Consider the following 21,043-nt stretch of genomic DNA (forward strand, 5'->3'; position numbering starts at 1 on the left):
TCTCTGAGCCCCAGACCCCTCAGGGAGGAGAAAGGGGCTAACAAGCCCCATCTTCCAAGGCTCCAGTGAGGTCAGCTCGATCCCCTGGCACACATCTCACACAGGCGGGACTCTCATTCAAAGGGGGTTTCAAGAATCTGGTCTCTGTGACTCAAAGTGTCGTCCTGGATCAGGGCTTTGACAGCAAGGAGAGCCCAGCGTCTCAGAGGTCCCCTCCCACCACTCTGCCACTGATATCAGCAGCGAGCCCCCTAGCCCCACCTGCCGGGAAGAGAAGTCACTCAAGGCAGCCAGCGTGCTTTTACATCCAGTTTATACACAGCTCTGTACAATATACAGAAACCTCTATATACAGATATATTTATAGAATAAGCTATATTAATTTGTCTCTCCTTTTTACAGCAATATTAGTTTGGATCTTTCATACATTAAGTACAAAAAAAGTTATGGGAGAATGGCACGTAGAGTGCATGGTGTCCGTGGGGCCTGGCTGCTCACTACCAATTGCATATGGAGGTTCCCCAGGCCCCTGGGAGGACAGGCCAGCGCCCAGCTGGGAGAGCTTGTGCTGCAGGTATGGGGGACAGAGTAGGTATAGGGCTGAGCCGAGCTGGGCTGAGGGGGGTGGCTCAGACCCCCCCAAGTGTGGTGCAGGAAGAGGGGGCAGGTTAGGGGTGGGCTGACCCTGGGGCACCCAGGGCTGAGTCCAAGTCTGCCCCAGCCCCAAGCCTGGAACCTTGTGCGGCTGCAGCCTTGGGGTGGGGAGCCTGTCCCTGATGGCTCAGTCCTGGGCATGGGTGAGTGCCACGCCCCCTTAGAGGTCCCAGGCCCACCTTGGCAGAGGAGGAGTTAAAAGGCCAGACCCTAAGTCTCCCTGCTATTGGCTGGGGTGCTCGTTGGAACGTTACTCTGATTTACAATTTGTCTTTTTTTTTAAGTTCCAAGAGCCACTGATTTGTCTTGCTTCTGTGCTGGGCCCAGGCTATGCCAGCAGCAGGGCCCTCAGCAGGGCAGGGTCCTGGAGCCTGGTGAGGAGTAGGAGTCACAGAGTGAGGGAGACCCAGCTCCCAGGTCTCTGTGTTCATCTGTCAGGGTGGGCAGGGGTCCCAGGGCAGGGGTCCCAGGGCACAGGCACCAGATACCAGTGATCATGAAATGGGGGGTCTTGGCTAGGGATGCCTAGATGACTCAGGGAGGCAGTGGACAGGCCCAGAGTTGGGGGGGGGCATGCCTCCGAGGAGACGAAGGCACAGCGATGGTCAACGCCTCGGCACAAGTTTTCCAGACCAGGGGTCAGAGCAGCGGGTGAGACAAGGAGAACGGGCGATGGCCAAAACTGAGCTCGCCTGCAGCCCCCAGCCACATCACGTTCACTGGCTGTTCTCTTGGCAGACTAGGGAGGGGGCAGCAGGCAGGCAGGTGGGGTCGGGTGGGGTGGGCACCCCAACAGCCCCTTCCTCAGGAACGGTATACACTCATGCACATGCACACACACGCCCCACGCGAGCATGCACAACCTCCCCCACTTGGCCTCTGGGGCAAGGCCTGGTCTCTGCCTCCCCAATCCAACTGGGAAAGAACCCCTCAAGTGGGGGATGTGGAGACCTCTGGCTAAGCCAGGAGAGCCCCAAAGCCTGACCCTCCTGTACTCCCCCAGCAGTGAGCAGGGGGTCTCTAGACGGGTCCCACAATGCCCTACTCTTGGCCCTGCTTCCTGTCAACAGAACATTCGGGGTGGTAGGGAAGAAAGCGCTGCCAGAGCCCAGGCCGGTGAGGAGGGGCGTCAGGGGAGTGGAGGTGTGTTTGGTTTCAGATCCCAGGGCCTGGGGCTGCCTAGGCATGGGGGGGGCGGGTATGATATGAAGGGGGTTCCATGGGGCCCTCAAAGGAAGAGGGTTTTCCGTGCCCTCCCTCCCAGGGCACTGACTCTGCAGCGAGGGGTGGTCACACCTGTGCCATCCACCTTTTGAATGGCCAGGATCCCTGGGAGTAGAAGGCAAGCCAGAAAGTAAAGGGAAGGCGGGGCAGGCCTAGGTGCCCAGAGCCTACTGACAGAGGGGTCAGCATGGGGGACACCAATCGGAGAAGGGGCAGTCCTGACTCCACCCTCCTCCAGGCGCCTCTAGGCCCCTGCGCTGCTCTGAGGGGAGCTACTGAACACATGATTGGGGTAGGGGGCGTGCAAGCCCAGGACACGTCCTGAGCCCAGCCCAGCAGCTTCTGTAAACATACACAGCACTGTGGGCCACCTTGGTGGGGGGTCACCCCAGGGGCTGGCCAGCAGGCACCAGATCTGGGGCGTGGCCAGGGCAGATGCCAGCCTGGACCACAGATGAGAATTGTGTGGGGAGGGGGCTGCTCTCCATCTTGGTCCTGGGAGAGCAGCCAGAAGGCAGTGATAGGGAGTCAGAATGCCCACTGCCTGTCCTGAAATAGGGGGCACCAGGATGCCCCTCGGGTCAGGCTGGCAGGCCGCGCCATGTCCTCCCTGCTCCCTGCCCCTCCCCTTTCTGAAGGGCCCAGATCCCAGCTGCCTTGGCTCTGGGGGGTCCTAAGCTGAGGTAGGGATGGGGACCCCCAGCTCAGCAGCAGTGCCCCATGCCGGAGGCTGAACTGGTCTCTGGGAGCCTCTCCTCAAAGCTGTCCGGCTCTGGGGGCAGCCACCTGGATGGAGCCCGAGAGGCCACCTGCTCTGGCCCAGGCCTCAGCTGGCAGCCACTCAGGGTGCTAGCGTGCCGAGATAACCAGGTCATCCTGCTTGGTGGGGCTGGCCCCGCGGCTGGTGGGGGTAGAAGTCCGGATCTTGTCCACTGCCAGGCACTCCTGGCTGCTGAGGCCCGTGGGAGTCAGGTCCATGAGCTCGCCTGAGGAGCTGAGTGGGAAGGAGGGCGACAGCGAGATGCCAGAGGAGGGGTCGGCTGAGCCCGCAAAGCGCCTCGGGGGCTTGGGCACCAGGTTGGGCTCGAACTGGGCTCGGAGCAGGATCTCTTGCTGGCTGGGGGACTTGGGGCCCTCTGCGTAGTCGCTGGTGGGGCTCTCAGGCACCACCATGCAGTACAGGTCCTGGAAGGAGCTGCTTTTGCTGTCCAGGTTGAAGAGGCTGTCGATGAACTCGGCAAACTCCAGCACCTGAGGGCTGGGCGAATCCCCCAGGCGCCCATTGTGCAGTGCCAGTTCTCCACGGGAGGCCACCCTGCCACCCCCCTCTTCCTCCTGGTCATTGGCCACCGCGCTGGGGGGCCGCTCCGGGGTGGCGCCCCCGCTGCCCAGGGCCGCCTCCAGGGGCTGGGTGTCCTGTGAGTGCTTGGACAGGCTGTCGGCTGCCAGCAGCTCCGTGCGTGAGCTCAGGGACGGGTTCTCCTCGGGGATAGCCGGGTCTATGTAGAAGAGGTGGCCCTCATCGCGCTCCAGCACGGCATGGAGGCTGGGCGAGCCGCGGATGCTGCGGAAGCCGGAGGATCGGCGGGAGTCGAAGCTGTACAGCGACTCCGTATCTGAGAGGCTCTCCATGGTGGCCAGTGGCGCCCGCCGTGCCTGCAGCTCTGCTGCCAGCCGCTCCTGGGTGGACAACAGCAGCAGCTCCACGGGGTCCTGGCGGGCTGCTGCGGCCGCCGCCACTGGGGACAGCAGCTGCCCCTCTGAGAAGCCCTCCAGGCTCATCTCAGACTGGGACTTGCTCCTGCAGAGGGCAGGGCAGGGAGGGAGTGAGACTCAGGAGAGCACAGAGACCGACCCCCAGCTCCCTGCTGGAGGGAACTTGAGGTGGGGGGGGGGAGGGGGAGGGGAAAGTCCATTTAGCGATGGTTGAACTGTTTGGGGCAGGGACCCTTATTCAAAAAAAAAAAAAGAAAAAGAAAAACCCACAAGAAAACCAAGACAGAAGACAGCTGATGCTGGCTTAGCCAGGGTGGGGGCCCTGAGGGCCTGCGGCCCCGCTGGGAGCACTAGGGCTCCAGGAGCACTGCTGGGGAATGGGCGCCGATGCCCTGTCACTGCAGCAAAGGGAGACTGAGGCCCAGAGACTGGCTGCCCCACGTCACTCATGAGGCAATGTGGAAGGGGAAAGGGAGCACTGCCCAGAGCTGCCCCGGCTGGCCTCCCCGCTCAAGGCCAGCACCACTCTGTGCCGCTCCCAGAGCTCTAGCCCTCCCTTCCTCACACGGGGGCTCGTCCTGCCTCGCCCATGGAGCATAGCCCTCTGCTAGACAGGAGCCCTGGCGCAGAGCAGAGCGGGGGTGCAGCAGTTACTGTGGAGAGAACGGACACTGGCTCCCTCATCTGGTCATGCAGTTGCCACAGGAAATGCACAAAAGGTAGGGAGAGCTGTCCAGGTGCCCCACCGAGGGCAGAGAAACAGTTGGTCACCATTCTCAGCAGCCTCTTGGACAGATCTGTGCCCTCCCTGGGCTCCGGGCACAGGCAGGAAGGCCCAGAGAGGTAGGAAGATCCCCACTTAAGAACCCAACCCCCCCCCCAAACATTGCTGTGAATGTGGGGTGTGTGTCTGGGAGCATGTGTGCATGGCTCTGTGTTTATGTCGCCAGCGCACATACTAACTGTCTGCGTGTCCGCTGACCCACCTGTGTGTGGCTGGGTTTGGGCATTTATTCATTCACATACAGGGCTGCCTGTCCAGGTGTGTCCTTGTGTGTGTGTATCTCGGCCTCCGTCTTGGTGTATGTCTGTCTATATGGAGCTGTCTGTTCTGAGAGCTACTTGTGAGGCAAGCCTGCATGTGTGAGCTTCAATACAAATGCACAGACACACGTGTGTGCATGGAGGTAAGTGCATGGGTGTCCGTATGTTTGGGTCTAAGTGGGTATGAGTGAGCCTATGTGTTTGTGACTAAGAGGCTGTGTGTCCCTACATGCCCACTAGTCCATGTGGGCTTCACTGATGGCAGGCTGGGGGGAGGGGACAGGGGGAGCAGGGCGGGAGACAGCCCCAGCAGAGGGCACAAGTTCACCCCCTTGTGCACGTATGTGCAGAGCTGCTTGAACATACGGGCTAGGTCTGCACATGGGATGCACACTGCACAGGCATATGTGCTCTGAAACCACACTCGTGGCCGCTGCATGCACACTTTGGGCTGGGGCTGGGGTGGGCGGGATTCACCTGACGTTGCTGTTCCGGTGGTCTGTCGCGGGCAGCTCCAGGGCGAGGCCGGCGGGCACGGGTGGCCCTGTGGGCAGTGGCTGCTGCTGGAAGATGAGCTCAGGAGTCAGGTCCACCTCGGTGGGGCTCACCATGACCTTAGCTGCAGAGAGCAAAGCCGTCTTCCCCTTGTTGTAGTTCTCCAGCACCTGGGGACAGGATGGGGAAGCTGGTGGTGGTGGAGCGGTGACAACCACGTGTGGGGGCAGGGCAGCAGGCCAGGCCAAAGAGGCCTGCACGGGTCAGCTGGGCTCCACTCTGCTCTCCTCGGGTCCCTTCCCCTCCAGGAAGGCTGGGGACTAGCCCTGCTACTGTGCCTCTCCCCAAAGATGGGTCAGGGTGCTGGTTTCCTTCCCTGTGGTCAGCCTCCATGGGCAGATGATGGCCGAGGCTGTCCCTGCTTGGCTGTGCATCTGTCAAGTGCCAGGTGGCCTTTAGGGCCTTTGAGCTCAGCGTGCCTCAGGGACAGGTCCCTGGGAGTTTCCTAAACTCCTCCCCACCACGGGGCCACGTGGCGATGTGGACAGAGCAGGGGTGCAGAGGCCAGAATATGAGTGGGCTCTCTGGCCCCACTGCAGCCCAGCTGGGGACTCTGGCTAACTTCTCTGCGAGTCCACACTCTTGCCTATAATATGGGGACAGATATGGCTCGCAAAGCACCGCGGGGCTCTGACGAGGTGCCAGCGCCCAGGGCTGCCCAGGGGCTCACCTTGTTGAGCCCCTCCATTACCACGTAGGGCAGGTGCTCGTGCAGCATGGCTGGCGAGATGATCACCTCATTGAAGGCCTTGTTGTCGCCCCAGATGGCGAAGTACGTGGGCTCCTCCTGCTCACAGCAGCTGAGGGGGCACAGGGGCCAGAGGGAAGCTGCGGGTGGGTGGCAGCCTGACCTCGGCCCCCAGGCCCTGGCTCTGCTTTTCCTGGCTCAGCAGGGGTGGGGTGAACTTGGAGGACCCCTGCCCAGCCTGGTCAGCAGGGCTGCGTCCCTGCACTTCTAGCCCAGCCAGGAACAGAGGCTGGAAAAAGCTGACCTTGAGCCTCAGCCATAGTCCCTGCACAGCCATCTACAAGCTTGAGGCCTGGGCCGTGCTTGCTCTGCCCTGGGTAGTGCCCAGCTCGCAAGCCTTTCTCAGGGCAGGCAGCCATCGCTGGAGGAGGGTTCCGGGCCCAGGCCTCTGAACAATCATGACAGCGGCAAGGTCAAGGACTGGCCCATCCTGTTCTCTGTCCTGGACACCCCGCCCCCCGCCCTTGCTCATAGCTGTCTACCACCTATCCCAGAGGTGATGCCAAGTGACAACTGAGGTATGAACTGGCCAGGGCCTTAGGGTGACCCCTCCAGGGGATCCACTTTTAAATGGACCACCAGTGGGGAGAATTGCCCTAGGGAACACCAGGGAAGGCTGACACTGGGGACAAAGGCTGGGACTGTCAAGAGAGGAGCCTGCTGTCCTGCTCCAGACCACCTTTTTGTTCCTCTTCCAGGGCCCAAGGCTGAGACAACATACCCCAACCCCCGACCCCAGTGGGTGCCCTGGGCCACTGTCTCCCAGCCTCCACCCTCAGCCCCAAGGGGTGACTGAGCGAAGGCTGGCTTGTCCAGTCTCCAGGACGGTGCAGCCCCTGGCCTGGCTACTGCCACCCCCAGCTGACTGGGATCATGGGCAGCACCTACCAGCACTGCTCTGCTGGGTGGTTGTGGACCACGTGGATGATGCGGCCGGGTGGGTAAAGTGGGGTGCTGGCCGACAGGGCAATGGTCAGGTCGCTGGGGTGGGTCCAGAGCCGAGTGCTGGCCAGGGTGGTCACCTCCACCTCCTCAGGCAGCTCCGACTTGGGGATGCATTTAGTGGCCCCCACGATGATTCGCCACTGTGCAAGTAGGGGGGAGATGGGGACAGCTGAGCAGCGCTGGCTGGGTGAGCCGGGGCAGAGGTGCTCAGACGGAGAGCTCATAGGTGACAGGTGGGAGCTGGGGTGGCCATGGGGCAGAGGGAAGGGCAGTGCCCACCTCAAGGAGCAGTAGCTGAGGTGGATGGCAGTCATGAGGGCCAAAAGGACGCCAGGGACAGGTGTCATGGAATTGCTAAATTTCAGGGCTGGAAAGGGGCTGGAGGACCCCTCAACCCCTCATCTAGTGGATGGGGAAACAGGCCAAGCAAGGGGAAGGGACTTGTCATTCTGTCCCTTTAGAGGCAGAACAGACCCCTAAATTCAGTCCAGCTGCACCCACCAAGCCTGGCCACCTCTGGGTTGGTTCCCAGCCACCTGCCTCCAGGGCCTGACAAGTGCCCAGGACTGGGTCTCACAGGAATCAGGCTCCTCTAGGCAGACACGGTCCCCTAAGACTTCACTGCCTGGCCCACCCCTGGCACCTGACACCTGGCCCAGGGCCCTGCCTGCCAGAGGGTCAGGGGCACCAAGGCTGGGAAGAGTCCACACTGGGCTGAGGCAGCAAATGAGGTGAGGGGTGGGGGCACGGAGGGCCCGCTGGTCCAGGTTGGCCCCCTGCTGCCTGCCTCCGAGTGCCTGCCACAGCAGATCCCCCAGCCTCCCCCTGGTCTGGCCTACTAAAGGCCAGCTTGCCTCAGGAAGAGCCCCTCAGTGTCCTCGGAAGAGCTGATGAGGGATTAGAAAGGGCTGCTCCTCTCCTCTCGCAGCAATGGAAGATCAGAGCAAGCTCCACCCCGATCTCCCCAGGTGGGCGCCAGCCCCCCTGAGCTGGGAACCACAGCGGGCTCTGGAAGAGGCTTTCCTGTCACACACTTAAAGCCCGGAGCCTTGGGGATAGCTTTCTCCAGATTTTAGGCAGCTCTGCAGGACAGCAGCCAGGACTCAGGAGCCCTCAGCTGGAAACTGACTCAGTTACAACTTGTGTGAGCAAAAGCATGTTCCTCGCCCACTCTGGGTTTCCCCATTTGTACAAGGACAAGCAGGGGTCAATGGGATAAGCTCAGAGATGTTGAAGGACTGACAGCCTGAGGTTCCCAGGACACCAACCACACCCCAGCCTGGCCTCCTGTGGCTGGGGCCGCTGTGCTTTGTGCCGAGGAATAGGCAGGGCACAAGACATGCAAGAGACCCAGAGCCAGGGTGCCCCGGCAGAAGCGAGGCGAGGAAGCTCACTTTGGGCTTGGTGCTTCGTTGCAGGACATCCAGGAGCTGTCTGCGGAAGCCTTCCAGCTGGGAGAGGCCGATCCTGGTGGACGAAGCAAGATGGGAGTCAGCCTGGCCCAGCCAGGGATGCGGAGGGGTACAGAGGGAAGGGCAGCAGGGGCAGGCACACGCCCAGCGCCCAGTAACAGGAAGACCAGGCAGCCAGTGTCAGGACCAAGCCAGGGAAGGGATGCCAGGTGGGCGGGTCCACCTTGTCCTCTCAGCTTGGGTACCTGAGGGTGGGAGAGGGCCCTGGGGTCCTCCACGGAGATGGGAATCTGAATGACAGAGACTGGAGCCCGAGTGCGGTCCTGAGAGGGAGGAATACCCCAGGCTGGGATGGTGGAGACGGGGAGCAGTGACTTGCCTGGGGACGAGGTCTTTGCCCAGAACCACGGCTGTCACAAATTCTTTGGAGTATTCCATGGCGTCCTCACTGCAAGGGGAGCAGAGGAGGCGCTCAGGTGGGGGAGGACACCATGTCCCAACACTCCTGGGGTTATTTTCTAGACTCGAGGCCCCCTGGGGAGGTCACAGGTGCCAGGCTGGGCTGCCTGCTCCTGTCCCACCCTTCCTGCCAGTAGGGCTTTGCCAAAGGTAGATCCGGGGCCCTCCTGGCATTTGACAGAGCCTGCCTCCACTTACCAGGCCATTCCCAGGCCCCCACTGACCAGAAGCCAGACTGCCAGGTCCAGCCCCCAGCTCCAGCCAGCCAGAGCCCTGTCTCCACCCTGAGCCCCAGCCAGCCCCAGCCAACTCCGAAGCCCTAGGCAGCTCACCTCAGCAGGCCCCCTGGTGGGGAGTAGGCAAAGCACTTGAGGGTCGGGTACTGGGGACGCAGGAGGAAGGAGAGGATGGCAGCGGTGCCTGCACCCAGGGAGTGGCCCACCACAATCAGGCCATAGTGTTTGGTTCCACGGCCCTGGGGACCAAGAGAAGCCTGAGAGCCCTGCCCCACTGCCTGCCAAGCTGACATCTTACTGATACCAGGGAGGCAGGGGGTCTTCCCAGAGACCTGGGATCATGTCTGTGTTGCTTGGGTGCTGGGGCAAAGGAAGACCTAAGCTAGGCCCCCACAGAGAAACCTCTCAGGGGAGACTATTCTAACAAACTCCTACTCATCCTTCAAAACCTTGCTCAGAAGTTATCTCCTGGGAGAAGCCCTTCCTGATTTTCCAGGAGAGGCTCACTCCTTGCTAGACGTGGCATCTGTACCTGGGAATGACCTTTATATATGGTAATTACACTCTATGATAATCATTTGGTCGCCTGCCCCAATGCCTGGGCCCCAACAGCTAGACTAGGGTTGCCTGAGGCCAGGGACTGCTTGGTTTTGGGAAGGGCAGTTGGCGGCACCTCGGGAGCTGCCTGCACAGGGTGTGGGCAGTGGGCAGGGCCCAGATCACCCCCAATCAGAGCAGTTCCCCTTCTGTCTGCTCTGCAATTATTTTCTTTGTCATTCTGCTCTAGTTTGCAAGCCCCCAAGCTGGAGCCATCTTTGTGCCTCCACTGCCTGGCATAGAGCAAGTGCTTATAACCGGGTGGGGCTAAGCAGGACAGCCCAAGAGGAGCTGGTGCAAAAGAGGAACGGGTCAGAGGGGGCAGGAGAGACTGAGCAAGTGAGAAGGGGGCTGGGAGCCAAGGGCCGAAGGAAAGCGTGGGAGCCTGGTCTTCAGGGGCGGTGCCAGCATTCAGCCTTCCTGGCCCCCATCTGTTGCCTTGTCGGGGGAGAGCCACACGTGGCAAAGGCTTGGTGGCATGGGAAGCGCCTCACCAGGTCTCTCCCGAAGGCCTGGGACAGGACCATCTCCTGCTCCAGCTTCTTCTTGATGTACTCAGCTGAGAGGACCATTCCCTGGGTGAGGAGGAACAGAGATGGTGCTCGGAGAGGGGCCCGGGAGAGAGGTAGGCCTCTTAGGGATCAGCAAACCACAGGGATCTGCTGCTCACTACCCCATCCCACCTACTTCCTCCTTTGGTCCGCATCACAGCCTGGCTGTGGGGGCTGGTGGACACTTTATCACATTGTTTCCGTTTCACAGATGAGAAAACTGAGGCTCAGAGGGGTTGTATTAATAGAAACCAGTATGATATCTTCCTAGCTCTGCCTCCTCAGGCTATTCTGGGTCAGGATCTAGGCCAGGCAGGGCTGGGGTGGTCCTGGCAGGTGGGCCGCCGTCAACCTTCCAGATGAATCCAAACCTCTCTGACCAATCTCAGCCGGTGAGCCCACAGAGCAGGGAGGACCCCACTCTACCGACAGGACAGGTCTGTATGCTAGCGGGGGAGGAGAGAAGGCCAGTGTCCCTCAGGTGGGTACCTTGTGTCCCAGCCAGGTGCCGTGGTGTCCCTCCACGGGGAGGCGCTCGGCGTCACCAGTCAGGTCAGTCAGGGCGTCCTTGTGGGGAGAGAGAACAGGTGAGGGGCAGGGCTGAGGAGGACAGTAAGAGGGAAGCAGCACCCCATGAGGGCTGTGAGGAGGTTCCCAGCGGAGGGTGGGGAGCCTCGGGCAGTGTACCTTGGGGGACAGGGTTCCCCGAATACTGATCACCACCTTCTTCTTGTCATGGTCCACTGCCACGTAGAAGGGGGTTTCGTATACCTAGGAGGAGTGTGGCTCGTGAGCCCGAGTGCCATGGGATGGGGCCAGACTCAGGCAAGCGACCTAAGCAGCCCTCCTTCCCAGCCAGGGAATCTGCACGGCTGCCCGCCCGCCACCGCCACCATCACGGTAGATCCCTTCTGGCCCCGCTCACAGCCCACTCTGCCCTCCCAGCTCCTCCATTCTGATCAGCCCCGAGTGCTGCTGTCCCGCATGCTGTGTCCAGAGCACCCCTCTCCAGGGCCTCACTGCCTTTTTCCTCGATTCCTTTCCCCAAAGACTGGGGCCAAGGAGCCCCAATGTTGGGTGTGGGGTTAGGGTCCACTTCCTAGCCCCGGGGTGGGTGTGGGAGAAGGGCCCATCCCTGGTCTGCCTAGCTGGGGAGGTGTGGAGGCTGCTGCCGGCAGTGCCAGCAAAGCCAAGGGCTTCTGCTGCCTGGGAGAAACGCCTGGGCACCCACATCCTTGGCCACCTGCTCCTGACACCAGGCCGCAGCCTGCAGAGGACAAAAGCCGGGGCCACACCAGCCAGGCCAGCCCGCCCCAGCCTCTCACCGCATCGTGGCAGGAAGTGTAGACGATGTCCACGGCCGTCATGTTCTCATCCAGGAAGTGGCGGCGGATGGCAATGGCATTGCAGCCGCAGCAGTTGTCTTCCTCGATGGTAACTCCAGGGGCAAACCGGGGCCGCGTGGGGCACAGGCAGCACCTGGGGTGGGGTGGCAGGGGCTCAGAGCGAGGGACCCCCCCCCTCCCCATAGGGCAATATCCCCCTCTCGTTCCCTCTGGAACACACTCGTGCAGCCCACGCCCTCCCGAACCTCCCTGCGAAGTTCTACTGGCCAGTTCCCAGCCCTTGTCTCACTTGGCCTCTTGACACACGTGACCCAGGGGGCCTCCCTCCCCCGTGAGGTGCTCTCCGGCTCAGCCACGGGCACCCTCTCTCCTGGACTGGGTCTCCTTCCCTGGCAGCCTCCTCAGCCTGTCCTCTCCTGAGGCCCAGGGGTCAGCTCTGGACTCCTCTCCCCTCTGGCTACACTCGCTCCTGCAGGGCCTCATCCAGTAACAGGCTTTAATGCCATCTATGTGCTGATGAGCCGCCCAGACCTGCCCCTGGCCTCCAGATGCTCCCACCCAATGGCCCACGCGACATCTCCTCTCAGCTGTCCCACAGGATCGCAATCTCTCCAGGTCCCAGGCCCCGATGGCCCACTCCGCGTGCTCCCCACAGTCCTCCACAGCCTGCCTGCTCATCGCTCAGCCCCGTGCTCAGAGGCATCTTCGGGTCCCCTTCCCACCGCACACCCCACATCCAGTTGGCCAGCACGTCCGCTCGCTCCACCTTCAAATTCACAACCAGACTCCAACCTCTTTCCCTCACCTCCACCCCTTCCACCCTGCTCCATGCCGCCATTATGTCCGCCTTGGAGTGTCACAGGCTTCCTGACAGGTCTCCCTCATCTACATTGGCCTCCTATCACCTCAGCTAGGCAGCCAGAGTGACCCTTTGAGATGTAAGTCAAGCCATGTCACTTCACTGAAAACCCGACAATACTGCCCTTCTTGCCGTGTGAGCGCTGGATCCTTTCAGGGGCCAAGGGCCCTGCCCCATCTGGCCCTGACTCTGGCCTGCTGCCTCCGACGCCCCTCCGGTCCCAGTGGCCTTCCCTCAGACATGCTGGCCGTATTCCTGCCTCAGCGTCTTTGCACCGATGCTCACCCTGCCTGAAGCACTCTTCTGAATATTGCGTGAATGGCCTCTGCTGAAATGTTACGCTATGGTGAGGTCTGCCCTGGCCCTCATCTCACACAGCCAGGCCCCTGGCCAGTGTTCCCCGGGCCCGATGACACGCCCAGCTTATTTTTCTCCAAAGCACCCATCTGCTCTAAGGGGCTACATTTCCAGGTCTGTGCATTGTCTGCGCCTCCCCACCAGGCAATGGGCTTCAGGGTAGGCTTTGCTCTGCTTGGTTGACAGCAATGTCCCCAGCACCAAAAACAGCACCAGGCACAGAGTGGGCTCTCCTCCCCCCGCCCCCCCAACAAATGAATGGGTGAGCATCCAAGCTGGGCACCCAGCAAGGAGTGCAGCTGCTCCTCAGGCCACCAGAGGGAGTCAGCACCCAACAGATCAAGCCAGGAGCCATGAGAGCACATGACCCACCGCCTCCAGCTGTCTTGAGATGACAGCTGAGATTTTATTAAGAATCCTGAATTTCGGTGATGCTGAGAGGTTTGTCTTCACTCGAGTAGCACCTGAGGCATTGTTATGCACTTTGCAACGGGGAAAGGCCTTGCTGAGAAATCCCAGAGTAGAGCCAAACCTTGGAAGCCACTGGGTGACCACCTCAATGCATGCTGAGACAGCCCCCCAACGCCATGCCAGACCATGTAGGGGTGGGCCTAGGTCTGGGGCCCAGGCTCCAGTTCTCAGGCAGCAGCTGTCTGCTCTCTCCAACCTCAGCCCTCTCCGTTAGCACTGAGAATGTGGCCACCACAGTGTGGCCTTCAGAAATAGACCCGGGCTTGAGTCCATACTCTGGTGTGTCCCTTCCTGACTGTGAGGGCCTGGAGGGCACCTGGCCGCCCAACGCCTCAGTTTCCTCCTCTGTAAGGGTGAGTGCTGACAGACACTTCACAAGGCTAGTGTGAGATCAAAGGCCCAAGATGCAGAAAGGGCCCAGCATACAACAGGCACGCAATAAACGTGGCTCTTCCTCTGTCCAGCGAGAGGACTGGCTGCCTCTGAGGCAGCGAACCAGGGGCCAGAAGGACTGAGGAGAGCAGCAGGGCCAGCAGCCTGGGACGGAGGGGCCCGCTGCATTGTCAAGACCAGCACTCCTGCTGAGAGGAGACTGGGTGGCAGGGCCCTAGGCAAGCCTGGCTTGCCATGCTCTGTGTGGGACGGCAGAACTGCTGCCAGGTGAAAGGCCTGGGCCCATGGCAGGTGGGCAGCCCTCCTTCGCACGCTGGCGCTGGGACCCTGGGCTGCTATGGACAGGCTGGTCCTCAAAGAAGGGGGCACCGCCCTCTGGCTTCCATCCCAGCACCCTTGGCTACAGGCCTGGCCTTCAGGCGCGCCTCTTCTCCATCCCCCAGACACCTGGTTCTTCCAGGCGGGGACCCAGCTGGTCGCTCACGGGGTCTGAGGACCGTCTGCTCTCTCTCCCTGTATCACTGAGAAGCTGATATAAATGCCCACATCCCTCCTGTCTGCAGAATGCCTCGTGCCCAGCTTGCCAGTGACGCCCTGGCTTCTGAGATAGCCTACGGGCAGCCAGAACAGACACTGCCATGCAAATGATGCCCCCATCCTGCCAGGGAGGGAGGGAGCAGGGCCTGTCAGAGCCCTGGTCATGGGACTCCTGGGCCAGTGCTCTTTTTAAGCAGCTCTCTGCCGCAGCAGGAGCTCCCAAGAATGTGGAGAGGAATACCAGCTGTGTGCAGGCTGTCAAAGATGGGGAGGGGGCATGGGGTGCCCTGGTCCACTCTGTCACTCACCGGAGGGATGGTGAGAACGAGGTCCTGAGAGCCACACAGCTTTCTGTGGAAAGGAAGGCACTACAGGAGGAGGGTGGCTGCTGTGGGCCTCAAGGGCAGGGGTGTCGCAGATAGAAGCCGCCCGCCCAGCACGCCAGCCTTTCTGGAACAGGGAGCTAGGGAGCTGTCCTCCTTCTGCCTGGCCTGGGCTGATGGTGGAGACACCAAGGACGGGGAGGGCCCTCCTGGAGCTGTGCCCTCCTCTGGCCCACTTGGGAAAACAGAGTCCACCCCAGTCCCTGGCTGAGGGTGGTGCCCGGTTACAATCAGGTCCAGGGCTGAGGCCTTGCCAGCTCCCTGGGAAGAGCCTGTCACTGAAGGGCCTTCTCAGTGTCTTTCCAGAGAGGCCGCAATGGAGTGGGGCTCTCTACCAGGAAAGTCCTTTCTTTCGGAAAGGAAGAGTGCAGAAGGGGAGCAGGAGAAGGAAAGACGTGCGCAGAGGGGAGCGGGTGAGAGTGCCAGGGAAAGGGACGGGAGGGGATGGTAACCAGCAGGGCCAGATGCCAAGCAAGCTCTCACTTAATCCTCTCCAAACCATTCCAGGAGGTGTATATCCCTGTCCCCATTTTACAGATAAAGAAACTGAGGTGGGCAGAGGGAGACCGACTTGCCCAAGGCTGCAAGTGACAAAGTCTATATGTGACCCCAAAAGCCCATGCTTCTCCCTACCCAGGGCTAATGCTGGAACCAGGGAGGTCGAGGCCCAGAGACGGTGCGGAAGAGAAGCCTTCCCAGGCAGGCCTGGCATCGCGGCCTCGGCCCCTCCCCATACGCTGGCCAGCGGGGAGGACGGGGCGGTACTCACGAGCAGGACCGTGCCAGCTGGCAGAGGCCACAGGCGGGCTTCCGCATCAGGTACATGGGCCACCCGTAGGCAGCCAGCGCGAACAGCATGTAATAGCAGACCTCTTTGTAGCGGAGCATCTCTTGCTGGAAGAGAGAGATCAGAGGGCAGTCACCTCCTGCCCTTCCTGCCATAGCCTCAGGGCCCATGGGCTCCCCATGGGCTCCAGATGCCACCCCCCCACCTCCACCCCATAGGAGGGACCGCTCCTACAGATAGCTGCATTTCCCTAATTATCTCCAGGCAACCAGGGCACGTATCCTCCTGAGACCTGTCCTGTTGCTCCAATCTCAGAATTAATGATTTGGGGACAGAAAAACACACGGAGCACTGGGTCGATTTCCTTGCCCAGTTTCCCAAGAAGGGAAGAGAGGGGGAGGCATGAGTGGTCATCACCCCGCCTCAGCAATCAGTCCCTGGAAAGGGAGATTTAACCCTGAGAGGCCCTGGGCCCTCCAGCTGGAGTAGCTAGGCCTTGAGCAGCGGGGCCAGCCCTGGAGACACTGACAAGCTGGGTGACCAGACAAGTCACCACTCTGGGCCCTCAGGTTCTCTGTCTGTAAATATAGGGAGATTCCAGCCTGACGCACTGAGTCACTGGCTCCAAGAGGCGTCTGGGCAGATTGGGATCTCTCTGGGAAAGGCGCCAATTGGAAGCCTAGTGTCTGAGGCCAGTGGCTGTTGTTCCAGCCGCAGGGTTGGAGGGAGGCAGGAGGAACAGGTGTCCTGGGAAAGCGGATTCCAGCGTCCCGGTACCCCAGGCACTGGAAGACTCCTGCACTTAAAGGGACTTAGTCACCTTGTAAAGGTTCAAGAGGGTGATTAGTCATGTTGTGAAGTGAAAAAGATGGTGCCTTAATCAGGGCTCAGAGGGGTGGAACCCTCCCTGGGCGGCTCTGCTTGCTCTTCAGGAATGAGCTGGAGAAGACAATTATCCTCTCTCTACTTCGGCTTGAGGCTGCAAGGCAGGGACACTGGCAGCCTTTGCCAGGTGGCAGGCGGGGGACCCCAACACCTTGAGGCTTGGTTGCCTGTCTCGCCCCCTCCCCTCTGCAGGGAGAGCACCTGGAGTCGAGCGGTCAGATGGAGACCCGAGGCTTTTCCAAGAGGCTGAGATGTGAGGTTGAATCCTTTCTAGAAGCATCTGGACTGGCACCACTATTTACTGGTGGCGTGCTGGGAACTGGACTCAGGATGGCTCCCCACCAGAGCTCTGTGTGGAAGGTGTGCCCAGCGCCCTGTCCGTGTGTGGTAACAGGCTGGGGTTGGGAGGGAGGGAGGTCAGGGGCTTGCTCATGGTCACAGTGACAGCAGCAGGGCTGATGCACGCCCAAATGGGTTTGCTTCCGAGGCAGGGCCAGCTGCAGTTCAGCCTGGGCGGCACGGGACCGGCCCCAGCTTCCCTGTGACACACACACTGGATTTCTACTAAAGATGCTGGAGAAGAGGTTCTGCTATTCAAAAAGGCTTGGAAACCGAAGAGCTATGTCCCGCTGCCTTTTGTAACAATAGTAATGGCAGCAGTTACAATAGCAGCTCACCCTGGTAAAGCGCTTTATAATCCCCGGGGGCCAGGACCAAACATCCTGAGCATGGTCAAGCAGATTCAGGGGGTTCATTTGTAAAACCAGAGCTGTAGGGGTTCTTGGGACAAAGGGGGGGGGGTGACCCAAGAGGAGGGGCTGTCTGGAGAGCTGAGGTGGTACTCATGGTGGAGCAGGTGGTTTGCTCAGGTCATTCCGGCAGAGGGAGAGAAGGACCAGGGACAGGCGGGCTGGGGGTGGTTCTGACTCACCGAGTTCTTGAGGTCGAGGTACTTGGTGTTTCTCGTCACTGGCATCCCCGACAGGAATGCCAAGATGTCATTGTTGGCCTATAAAACAGGCGTGTGAAGGTGGTTGCCCCAGGCCCAGCTGCACGGCTGAGAAAGGGGGTCTGAGCCACCAGCTCTGCACTGTGCCTGCTTCCCAAAGGCCTGAGAGCCCAAAGGCGTGAGTGGTTTCTAGCTCTTCTGTGACCCAGCCAGTTTTCCAAAAGCTGAGCTCTCCTCCTATTTCCAGGTGCTCCCTTTCCACTCAAAGCATTGTCCCCAAACCCCACTCCCTGGGATGTTCCTAGCCCAGGCCAGGGGGAAACGCATTTTGCAGAAGATGGTGGGAGGGAGACGGTGTTGGCGGGGGTGGGGTGGGAAGGGATGGAGAGGCAAGTGCACAGGGCTGAGGCCCGAGCTGCACTACTCATTAGCCCCTGTGGTTACAAGTCTCTTGCAGCAGCCCGGGAAGCAGCCACACATGGCCCAGCAGATGGACATCACTCAAGTCAGAGCCATGAGTGGTGGCTGCAGGGATGAGCTGGAGAAGGGAGGGGAGCGAGCATCGCAGGGTGACCTTCAGGGCCCACGAGGGTGTGCAGAGCCTGGGAGGGAAAGCAGCAGGAGCGGGGGCGGTGGGAGAGGCCTGGGCAGGAGGTGGTGCTGGAGGCCGCCTGGAGAAGGGCCAGGTACTCACCTCGTCCAGCACGGCATTGCGCTTGGCCCGCTGTCGCTGCCGGAGCAGCACCAGGCCAGCGATGATGTCGGACGGCACGATGTCCAGGTCCCGGAAAAACTCCGCAAAGAGGTAGGCGATTTCCGAGTAGGCATCCTATGAGGTCCAGGGAGGCAGGAGGCGGTGGCGGGGGAGCAGGAGAGAGGATGAGAGACCAGGAGTGAATCCCCCGGGGCTGGGGGTCTGCTCTGTGTGCCCTTGTGCAAGTTCACCCCAGCCCGGCCCCGTGCAGCCCCGTGCAGCCCTGTGCAGCGTGAGCCTGAGGGCCCCGTCTGGGCTCTGGGCCCTGCAGACCTGGCAGTAGTTGCCATGGCCACTGCCCCTTCTCCATGTCCACCTCCCGGCCCTCCTCTGTCCTCAGGGCTCCTAGGGCAATCACCGTCTAGCACGCACAGATGCCAACTGGAGCCACTTCCTGCGCTTTCCCTAGACGCTAGGCATCAAGGCCTGCACAGCCCGCTGCTTTCTCCTCCGGCCTTTCTCTCTAGCAGAGAAGCCAAAACTGAGCTCCCGGCTGCTTCCTCTCCACTCTGCCCGCAGCTGCAGGCTCAGGGACCCCCACCATGTGCCTGGAGAAGGGTGTGATGCCGGGCCCCTCTGCTTCCCTGCAAACCTGTCCTCAGGACATGATGGCCCGTGTTCTCTGAGTCCTCCCTGCCTCATACCAAGCTGGAGTCTGAAACCTTGTCCCTAACCTGTTAGAAGAGGCTGTGGTGGGAATATGCTCAAGGCAACTGTGGCTCTGTCGCTCGGTTTCCCCTTGAGTGTCTGGCACTTGTAAGTGAAGGAAAATCAAGGGTTTCAAACTCAAGTGCCTAACAGGGCCACACAGAACCAGTTAGTGCTCAGCTCCAGCTGACTAGCCCTGCAAGGGGCCCAAGTTGCCAGATCCAGAAATAGAGAAGTTTACATAAATGTCCTGATTTTTCAATGTTGGCATCCAGTTCAAGTTTTAAGCAACACAGCAAAGGCTGAACTGGACCAAACCTGACCCCTGGGACCCCCGTGATGTTCTTTCTGCCTTTTCACCAGGTTCCAACCCGAGCCCCAACTCTGCCAAGTGCCCAGGAGGGCTGTGCATGCTCCCCATGGACCGTGGGCGTTGACCCCTCAGACCCCCTAGTCCTGTGGGGGTGCTCGCCAGGGAACCTTGAGACGGAGGGGTATTCTGACAATTAATTACTCACTCCACAGCTCACTAGGGTCTGCTGGTGAGAAGAAACCACTCAAGGCTTCCGGGGCTTCCATGGAGGTTACTTGCTGTCTGGCTCAGGGGGGAGTGGTCTCCTGATCTCACTGGCTCTGCCACTAATTAGCTGTGGGACACTGAGCAAGTCACTCCACCTCTCTGGGCCTCAGATGCCTGGTCTGCAAAACGAGGGCTAGGACCAGATGATCTCTAAGGGCCCTGCCAGTGCTGGGAGCTCCACCTCAATGACCCTGAGGCCCCCCCACCCCCACCAAAGGAAGGGCCGCCCACAGCTGACCCGTCTTTCCTCTGCAACTCCCTGGCACTGACAAGTCTGGTCCTCTGGTTACTTCTCAGAGTGCCCGGTGCAGAAGGCTGGCTATGCACACCTAGGACCATACTAAGCACTTCATAGCGCTGTCGGATCTTCCAGAATAATTTGCAGCTGGTTATATGCTGCTTTGCTTTGTCTTAAGGTTGCCCTGGTTTTTGAGTATCCCTTCTCCTAAATTAGACTCCAAGTTCCAATGGGGTCAGGGTAAGGTCTTCAAATCTTTCTGTTCCCTTGACAAAGCAAGGGGTCAGCTGTTTTGTGTGCAGGAGGGAATCGGCAGTGAATAACAGGTGCTCGTACCAGTAGGCTGTCACCTGGCTCCTGCTGGAAACCCAGCTCCCTTCTACCAGCCCCCACCAAGCTCTGCCAAGGAGGGAAGGCTCCTGTGTCACTGACAGCAGGACGTGAGCCCACGGGACGTGACCCCCCCCCCCTAGCACTTACTGACTGTGAGTCCTTCGTCCGGGTGCAGCAGAGGAACACTTTGAGCCGGCGTGACCAGCTGGTGGCCTGACCTTCCTCCAGGCGGTGCCTGCAAAGTGGGGGAGAGTTGGTATGTGTGAGGTCACATGGTTGGACCAGAAGAGTCGGGGCCCAGACGTTACAGAAACAGGGTGGCTTGTTCCCAGGGCCCCACCAATAGGTTCCCTGACAGGGGGTCTAGAGGAGAACAGGCCCAGGCCCAGCCGAAGCTGGGAGGCCAGCGACTGGGCTGTCAGCCAGCAGGGCCCTTCCTGGAGGGACTCCTGCTGGTCTAAGGTGGTGCGTTGATGGCCGAGGCCAGCACCCAGGTGCCCCGGTTTTGTAGCCTGAACACCAGCATGCCCTGGGGGCTTCAGGGCTGGGAGCCCAAACTGGGGGCTACTCTGTGACCCAGGTATCCAAAGGCTCAAACCAAGAGCCCTGGTAGATGACAGCAGGGCCCCAGGCCTCTCTGCCAACTCATTCCAAGGCCTACAGCAAACCCGTCGCAACCCTCAAAAGGATTTCAGATACAGTCTCTGTGCTTGGGGGGAAGTTTAAGGGCTGAGCGAGGCTCTGCATTACCCAGCTCCTTGGGTCTGTTACAGTGGAGGGGAGCGGGTGCCCAGCCTTCATCTGCACGGCTGGTCCCCGGCCATGCCTGCCCCCACCCCCAGCCCCTGTGGGGCTGGCTGTGCTGATGGGAGTCAGGTATCCAGGACTCTGCACCCAGAGGCAGAAAGATTGGCCAGTTATCCATAGAGGTCCTTCCAATGCTGAGTGCCCAGACTTCGGTGTGTTCTGAGCATGAAGATAACAGATCCAATATTAAATATGTACATTTCCAGACTGAGCAAGAGCAGCGTGGCTTGCTTTTGTGACATGTGCCCTCCTGCTGGCCCTGTCAGAACCTGATGCCGGGTGGTCAGGAGGGGAAGGCCTCGGTGGCCCTGAATATGTGCAAGGCACTTAGCGTCCATCAGGAGTGACAGGCCGGGCCCTCCTTCCTGAGCCTCTTGGCTCTTCTCTTCGGGAAAGGCCGCTTCCTGCTCCCAACTCAAGTTCCACAAGGCCAGGGAAAGCCACAGGGCCTTCCAGGGCTACAGGAGGGGGTTAGGAAAGGGTGCAAGGGGACCGCTATTGCTGGGACCTGTCAGCGCTAATGGACTTGGGCAGGCTTACATTCTAAACCAACGTCCAACCTGCCAGGGGCTTCA

The 21,043-nt window shown here is 60.5% G+C and overlaps 1 protein-coding gene across 5 annotated transcripts in view; it reads right to left on the reverse strand.

Moving 5' to 3' along the window:
- Positions 1 to 296: 296 nt before the first annotated feature.
- Positions 297 to 21,043, reverse strand: part of DAGLA (diacylglycerol lipase alpha) — a 61,171-nt gene continuing 40,424 nt past the window's right edge. For all 5 annotated transcript variants that reach the window (XM_019656056.1, XM_019656058.1, XM_019656059.1 and 2 more), the window contains 15 exons: positions 19,809 to 19,896; positions 17,803 to 17,937; positions 17,091 to 17,168; positions 15,257 to 15,381; positions 11,467 to 11,620; positions 10,829 to 10,912; positions 10,631 to 10,708; positions 10,085 to 10,165; positions 9,090 to 9,232; positions 8,678 to 8,746; positions 8,281 to 8,353; positions 6,830 to 7,026; positions 5,864 to 5,993; positions 5,116 to 5,303; positions 297 to 3,679 (listed from right to left, as the gene is read on the reverse strand). In XM_019656056.1, coding sequence (XP_019511601.1) covers positions 2,728 to 3,679; positions 5,116 to 5,303; positions 5,864 to 5,993; positions 6,830 to 7,026; positions 8,281 to 8,353; positions 8,678 to 8,746; positions 9,090 to 9,232; positions 10,085 to 10,165; positions 10,631 to 10,708; positions 10,829 to 10,912; positions 11,467 to 11,620; positions 15,257 to 15,381; positions 17,091 to 17,168; positions 17,803 to 17,937; positions 19,809 to 19,896 — 2,575 coding nt within the window. In that variant the 3' untranslated portion in view covers positions 297 to 2,727. The remainder of the gene's footprint in view (positions 3,680 to 5,115; positions 5,304 to 5,863; positions 5,994 to 6,829; positions 7,027 to 8,280; positions 8,354 to 8,677; positions 8,747 to 9,089; positions 9,233 to 10,084; positions 10,166 to 10,630; positions 10,709 to 10,828; positions 10,913 to 11,466; positions 11,621 to 15,256; positions 15,382 to 17,090; positions 17,169 to 17,802; positions 17,938 to 19,808; positions 19,897 to 21,043) is intronic.

This window comes from Hipposideros armiger, unplaced genomic scaffold (assembly GCF_001890085.2).
Source record: "Hipposideros armiger isolate ML-2016 unplaced genomic scaffold, ASM189008v1 scaffold_253, whole genome shotgun sequence".
Lineage (NCBI taxonomy): Eukaryota > Metazoa > Chordata > Mammalia > Chiroptera > Hipposideridae > Hipposideros > Hipposideros armiger.